The sequence below is a fragment of the Cariama cristata genome, unplaced genomic scaffold (genome assembly GCF_000690535.1).
Source record: "Cariama cristata isolate BGI_N322 unplaced genomic scaffold, ASM69053v1 scaffold21113, whole genome shotgun sequence".
NCBI classification, from domain to species: Eukaryota; Metazoa; Chordata; class Aves; order Cariamiformes; family Cariamidae; genus Cariama; species Cariama cristata.
In genome coordinates, this window is record NW_009610413.1 from 270 (window position 1) to 8225 (window position 7956).

The 7956-nt window shown below is 40.5% G+C and overlaps 1 protein-coding gene across 1 annotated transcript in view; it reads left to right on the forward strand.

Annotated features, from left to right (window-relative positions):
• LOC104159863 (chromosome unknown open reading frame, human C11orf58) overlaps window positions 1-5234 on the forward strand; it is a 5501-nt gene extending 267 nt beyond the window's left edge. Inside the window, exons 2-4 of the mRNA XM_009697881.1 lie at window positions 1114-1174; window positions 2965-3074; window positions 4203-5234. Of these exons, the coding sequence (XP_009696183.1) occupies window positions 1114-1174; window positions 2965-3074; window positions 4203-4412 (381 nt within the window). The 3' untranslated portion in view covers window positions 4413-5234. The remainder of the gene's footprint in view (window positions 1-1113; window positions 1175-2964; window positions 3075-4202) is intronic.
• Window positions 5235-7956: the final 2722 nt, after the last annotated feature.

Genomic DNA, 7956 nt, shown 5'->3' on the forward strand with positions numbered 1-7956 from the left:
CGCAAAACACCGGTCTGCAATTAAGTCTCTGCTCTGCGGCTCCCTCCCCACCTCCCACCAGCTAATACGTGGACGCTTCTGAGAGAGTCCTTGTTACAAACAAACCTGTGCACTAAATCTGTAAAATTCTCTCTCATTAGAAAAAAATGTAAATATCTTTTAAAATGGTAGCTGATAGACTAAAACAGCAAAACAGTAAACCTAATTAAATAATCCAGGAAATATTTTTAAAGAGAAAATACGCTAAAACGATATTTCTACTATGCTTTTTCCAAAAAATGCTGCAAAACTACTGAAATTATTATCATGCTTTGTCCATGTACAAAATGTTGGTTTAGTATTGCAGTTCTGCTTACCTTCAGGAAAAATAATTTCACTTGTACTAGCTTATTTTGCTTGAATACAGTATTTTTGTAAGCTAAAATATTTAAGTGTATTAAAGAGGTGAAAGTTAATACCTCCTACTGGATAAGAACACAATACCATATTAAAACATCCCTCTACAACTAATCTTAACGTCTGCTTGGATACTTAATGCTGCTTGCTGTGTAATGCCGGTTCTTGCCTATAGGGATACATTTGCTAATGAGGAACTACTGAGGCAATATATTAATGAGCACTGTGAAGGTCTTACCTGATGCTGTGAGCAGTCTAAAAGTGGGATCATCATAAGATGCACAGACGGAACTCTTGCATAGTGCCAGTGAAAGAGACCCAAAGAGTAAATTGTCAGAACCTAAATTCACACTTGTCCAGCATTGTGTAGTGTAGTTTTCCTACCAAGTGATCACGATTCTTCCTCATTTAGCTGACATGGTAGCATGGCTTGTCTTCATCTTTGGAGTGGCAAGAAACAGCATGAAACAGAACCAGTTTTGTGATGTGGGAAGAGTAAAGAGTATCTAGTTGTTGGGGTTTCTTTTTCAGAAAATTAAACTAAACAAAGATGAAACAAGTTCATCAAGAGGCAGCAGTTGTTAGCTAGTAAAATGTACAGTCTTACAGTTGGTTGTCAAGGTTTCACAGCAAAGCTTTTCCATTTGAGATTTCCAGAATGTTGGCAGAGCTGTCAGTGCACCCTAAAGCTCCAAAACAAACTGCCTTTTCTTTTAGAAAGAACATACTGGCCGCCTTGTTATCGGAGACCACAGATCAACCTCTCACTTCAGGACAGGTCAGTTTATCCAACAGCTGATACAAAGTTGGAAATCGAACACTTGTTTAGGAACATCCCAGTACTTTGAGCTTTGTAGATGTTGCAGGGAGGGATTTCAGGTTTCGTAGCTGAAGTTGAAGACGGGTCAGGCTGTGGAGTTTCAGAAGTTCCTAATTTCTCTTGTTAGATTACTGACAAATGGTTTCTCTGACTGCGCTTACTTGCCTTCTAAAGTCCAGGTTCAGCAAAGGACTTGATGGTCAGTTAAACTTGTGTACAAATGCCCTGGAAATCAGGGCCTATAGGTCCTCAGTCTTATTTTGCTATCAAAATAAGTAAGTAAAATTTTATTGCTATTGGTACCTAGCATTGTTATACTACTTCCTTGCTGTCAGGTATGGGTATCCAAACGTCTAAGTCATTGTGCATGGAAAAGAACAGGGTTGATTTCCCCCCTCACCTGATTACCTGTTGAATAGGAAGATCTCTGCCTTAAAGCAATGAGGTGGAAGCCCAACAGATCTGCAAGGTCATCTTGGCAATCCGCAATAATTTGATGTCATGTAATGTATGACCATGGTAACTTCTTATCAGGCTTGCTCAGGTAGTAAGTCAAAGTACATTGAAACCAAGCTGGGCTTGATTGTCTCTGTCGGAGCTCCAGAACACTTTTCCTTGATATGATCCACTAGTAATTTTTGAATTGACGATAAATGATCTGTGGACCAAAACAGCAAAAGAAGCCTGAGGATTGGTTCCAGGTCCTGCTGTTAGCTTGCAGAGTGCCTGAGAATCACTTCCTCCTTTCTAGGAAATTCAGATAGATGTTGTTTCCCCTAAGGAGTCATAAAGAATGAGTACTGCTTTGCTATTAGCAAAAAGTTAAGATGCTGTGATGGTTGCTGTTTTTGGGTTTTGTTTTTGTTTTTTGGGTTTTTTTTTTTTCACAAATAATCAGAACAGCGGTTTTCTTAACATTTTACTTGTCCAACATACAGTTATTGTCCTTTTACAATAACATAGAGCTCTAACTTCCAAATGAGGAAACATTAACTTGCAATACAGGCTTTTAATTTTACAGAGATACAAATTAAAAACTAGAGTGTTGTAGGCCTGTTGGTGGAGAATTGAAGAGTCCTACCTATCACAAGAACAGAGGATTCTTAACTATTTTAGACCGTATTTTCCCCTCAGTAAAAATTATTATTTACTTATTCAAGCAAGTAAGTAAAGGGCATGTAGAAGTAGCTCATGAAAATTACTTTTTCTGCTCATTTCTAAAGATAGAAAAATGTAGAGCTGTAGTAACTGCTTCTGATAAGTCAGGATGCATGAAATAGTTTCAGATACAGCTGTATAAACAAGAGTGGTAGTATTGTCCCGACTTCTGCTGCTGTATGTTAATCATGGTTTAATCATAGTACTCAAATGTTAGTAGTGAAGGTCAGAAACTTTCTCCTTGCTGTGACATGCTGCAGTGTTGGCAGGAAGCACAGAGACATCATACTGGTTACTTTTACCTTGTTTAGTAGAACATACGCTGCGCATAGTACAACTGTCTGAATGTGTCAGGTCTTAGGAACTCACCAGCCCATGTTTGTAGTAAAGCAATTTTGCTTGCACAGTTGGTATGATTGCTCATAAATCAGGTGGTTGGCAGGCAATAATACTCAGTCTAGTGGTTTAAGATGGCTAAATTTAAACTTTTTTCACATATATAGTGATAAACTTTGAAAATGTGACTTCATGTAATTTGATGTCTTTGTTAATTTGAATGAACCATAACCAAAGTACACTGGACAATGCAGGGGAAGAAGACAAGAAAATGAACGAAGAACTGGAATCTCAGTACCAACAGAGCATGGACAGCACGATGTCTGGACGAAACCGGCGCCATTGTGGACTTGGTTTCAGTGAGGTAGTAAGTTGTTTATTTCTACAATGATTTGGCTTTCACTTCACTAAGACAAGATGATGCACAGTGTAAAAATCCAATCACCGCAACTAGTGGCAAACTTCTGCAGTTTGGGTTAAAGGCACTTACTGCAGGCACTTGAAGCCTATTTGTGTACGCTGTGGTGGCCATTTAGGTGCCTGGAAATGATTGATGCTTCTCGTTGTTCTGGAAAGTGATATGACATGCTTAATGCTCCATAGTGGTCAAGACTGATTAGGACAGAAAGTGACCAATATATTAAATGAGGGTGTTGCCAAGGAATATGTAAGGCGGCAGGATAACCATCTGCATTGTTGCCGAGAGGTAATTAATCTTCGCTTCTTGTTGGGGAGAAGCACGTACCTCTCTGTGGTCCTGAAAAGGCAGTGGCTATAAAGGGGTCAGACAAGGGAAGCTGGCTGCACGGAGTCCTCCAGTGAGCTGACGCCTGCCTGCTCTTGGACTTGCAAGGAATTCCATAGGAGCGAGCAGCAAGAGAAGTGTGGCAAAAACCAACATAGCTGATGTTTCCAGAGAAGGCAAAACCACCTGTGCAGTGCTGGGAATTCTTAATAAACAGCCCTGGAGGCTTTGCTCTCTAGGGCCATGAACAAAATTCCATTTTGGGTTTGTTAGCGGTATCATTGGATTACTTCAGCATTCCTCACGCTGTGGTGTGCTAAAGTCATTTTCAAAGATTAGTCATGAATATGAATTCTTGATGGTCTAGTTGTTGGGTTCCCATGTTTCAACCCATGACAGATATTCAAATGTCATGATGTACTGTGTACACCAAAGTAAGGAATTACTAAACTCATGTGATCTGAAACTTTTCAAACTCATTTAATGGTGTCTGTAGGATTTCTGCTGTAACTAAGAATGTGGCTGATGAAACCACGGATGTCATGGTTGATACAGTTAACTGCTTCAGTGGAGTTGCTTTCTGTCTAGTGATTTGTATATTAAAGACCTGTGTTTAGCAACATAGTACATTTTAGTACTAAAATGAAAGGAGCTATTAAGTGAAACATTCGCAGTGGGAAACTTTAAAAGCTGCAATGGAGTTGGCAGGAAATAATGGTTTATCTGTCTCATCATCTGAACTTCTAGTTTCAGGAAGGTGAAGAACAAGAAGAGGCGGCTGGACACTCCTCTGAAGAGAGTTCAGAGTACTCCGAAAGTGGCTCTGAGTCAGAGCAAGAGGAGTCTGCCGAGGAGCTACAAGCTGCTGAAAAACATGATGAAGCTGAGGTTCCAGAAAACAAAAAAGAAGCAAAGAGCAACTATAAAATGATGTTTGTTAAAGCCAGTGGTTCATAACTGCAGATGTAACAGCTTTGTATTTCAAGTACAGTAAGCCTTATTGTTACCATGCAAAGTGGAGGACTGCTACAGCACAAATCTTTGTATTATGATTTTAAAAAGACCCCATTAGATGACAAAAAGTAGTATTTGATTTCAGTTGCCATGGATAACATTTTTATGGGCACAGTGATGTGACTGGTTTTTGTAAAGTGTATAAAATACTGGATGGAGAAATAAATTCTTTTTGTTCTGGCCCAATCTCTACAATCTTACCTAAACTATCCCTCCCCTTATTCCACGCCAGATAAAGAAAATTCATGGTAGTCATTTCTTTTGTTAGTACCCCAGTTTTGAATTTTTAACTATTAAGATTACATGTGAATTACTGGATGTTGCATTAGTTCGTAAAATACCAGTATCAGCACTATTCTGTCGTGTACTAGAGCTTTAAACAATGATTCTGTCTATAGATGCTAGTGTTGACAGGGCTAAGAGGAGAAATCAATCACTTTTGTGACAGCATTAATCACTGTATCCATCTGAAGTCCTACAGCAGTCGCATTGGAGAAGATGTTTTAGAAATGCATAATACAACAGAAAGCTCTGATTGCTTCTTTGGCTTTATAATGAGGGGTATAAGCTGTAGTTCCTTATACCTTTCAGTAGAAAAGAGTGATTTTTTTGAATTGCTGGCTCCTGGTTATAGCACTGAGCTGTTATTAAAAACAATTCCTCCCAAAGAAACCAGTTTACTTTGAAAAGAGAAAATATACTTTGATAACAAAAAGGATATACAAATCATTTAGCTTTTTAAAATATAGAATACAGAGTTAATTACGCAAGCCCTTCTTCCTTTTCTCCCCGTACATGCATCACTTGGAGGTCCAAGTCAATTATCACAAAAAGGTTGTACCTCTCAAGTAAAGCTGATACACTTAGAGTTAGGAGTTCCAGTAGCTCCTTCCTGCAAGAATTAAGCACACCCATTCCTCTGCATATTTATAGTTTATAGCATTCAATAATAATGTATCAGAACTTTTTAGACTTTGTTTCCTCGTAGTACATCAGACAACTGCCTCTCCTTGCTGGGAGAACAGAACACCTGATCTGTTCCTCTAGTACAGCCACATTCTGCCACAACAGTGTTTCAAGAAACACTCCAGACGCTTGTGGATAATCTTCCATTGCTGTATACAATTTATGACACGCAGATATTTGCAAGCCAGTTGGCTTATGTGAAAGCAGCAGTAAGTACTATCATTGTACAGGTTTATTGAACGTAAACATTGCAGCATCAGTTATTGGGGGAGGACTTGGAATAAGTTACATTACAGAAAAAATAAAATAATATTGTAAATAAAAACTAAGTGTAGATTTTGATTAATTTGTTTTACTATACTTGCATTTAATATAAAATTTTTCAGTCATTCAGTTTTAAGAACAGCATTACAGCAGCCACTAATGGGCAGTGAGTTGTACTTGATTTGTATGGATTTTTTTATTTTCCCCACAACTGCAAGCTTCCAATACATAGACAAAAAAATAAAGTTGCTTGTACATCGTAAAGAAAGAAAACCTTACCGTGACTTAGGAAAGCTGCCCTATCTCTGGGAAGAGCTAGAGGCCCTTCCCAAAAGATTGACTGATTAACCTTCCTAATAAACTGATACCAGTTTTTTTTCTATTTAGACACTCAAGCTACACTCAATCCAGCATTTCGCTGTTAAATCCTTTTAGCTGTGGCTGCTCATTGCCTTGGGTGCAATTACAAAATGAAGGCGTAGGCTGCAAAACGCTGCCTGTACAGCGACTTCGCTGCTTCCCTGCCCTGGCACTGAAGCTAGCGCTGCTCAGCATCCACGCAGCTCGCTGGACTTGCCCATCAGCACACATCGACACACAGACTCGCTTTCAGCGGTGGCCGAAGCCATTGCTGTAGACCCACGCTGCAAGGCAGAGAGCCCTGCTGCTTTTCTACTAGCCTCAAAAGAAGGGCACAGTAAAACCTCACGTGAGGGCTTTACTCCGCAGTGCAACCAACCTGGGAAGACCCGGGAAAAGCAGATCCAGCTGGCAGGGCCTGTGTGGGTCTCTGCTGACAGAACAGGCTGCCACTATGGACACCATCAGGGGCCTCTGCCACTCAGCTCTGCCCCGAATTGATGACAGCCTCCTGCCTGGTAAAACAGATTTGGTCATCGGTTCTAAATATAAATAAATAGACCACACAAGGATAAAAAAAAATAAATTATTCTAGTAACAGCTCTGACCAGAAAAAAAAAAAATAATCAACACAAGTTTCATTCCCCAAAAGTACAGCATGTAATGTTGTGAACATAGAATCATGGAATGGTTTGGTTGGAAGGGACCTTACAGACCACCTAGTTCCAACCCCCCTGCCATGGGCAGGGACACCTTCCACCAGACCAGGTTGCTCAAAGCCCCATTCAACCTGGCCTTGAACACTTCCAGGGATGGGGCAGCCACCGCTTCTCTGGGCAACCTGTGCCAGGGCCTCACCACCCGCAAGGCGAAGAATTTCTTCTGAAAACATCTGGTGAGGTTTGGTGTTAACTCCTTTACGATGCTGACCTAAGACTAATTGCTCAAAATAGGAAGAGTTCTACACAATCATGTCTATTTCCATCTAACATTTATAAACATATTATTAAGAACCTGCAGATTCATCTATGAAGCAGCCTCTGTGTATATTGAGAAAGGCTGATTTAGTTCAGTGTAGATCCTGCAGTGAATGTTTTAATTCAGGAGTCAGTTTTAGCAACATTTGCTATCATAGCATCAGCAGTAGCAGCATGGATAGTAGCAGAACGGTTTCAGCTCTCATGCTTATCAGAGACAGAGAACACAGGAAAAATCAAGGTTGGTGTCTTGGCTGATTCTAGGCAGTTCTTTGCTTTTTCAGGCTGCTATGGAAGGGGCTCCCAGAGATGACAGCAGACACTGAATCACAAAGAGGGCAACTGCATTTGTCTTTTCAAACAAGAAATGCCACTGAAATGCCTCAACTCAAAGACCAGCTTATTTCCATCTCAACAGAGAGGCAGAAGTCTGCCCATACTCCTACATATCTTAGGGAACAACTGATGAAAGTTAGATCTGTCACAGAACCACCATCATGTCTGGTAAAAGTTTTCATCTGTTTCTAAACCACACCAAAAATTTACCTACGCAATGGTCAATGCAGGTGCGTTATCAGCGTTTGGCTTTGGAAGACTGAAAACCCTTGAAGAGGTCGAAAGCACCGATGTCCCTGTTCCCCTTCCATTTGCCCTGGAACAGGGAGCCCCTCAAGACGGGTACCGTCACAGCCCCACTGCCCACAAGGTCCTGCAGTCACAAAAGAGGATGCTTCTAAGCCAGATAAAAAGGAATCCGTTTCCCTCTCAACATCGTACAGAAATTCTTCGAGGCCAAGAAAACCAGATCTGTAAGTTGCCCTGTCGCTTCACGCAACTGCTTTACAGCTTGCTCTCCCTTTCTTCCTGAAGAGGAGGCTGACAACTTGATTCCTGAAAGCACAATTTTAGGCCAGCTTCAA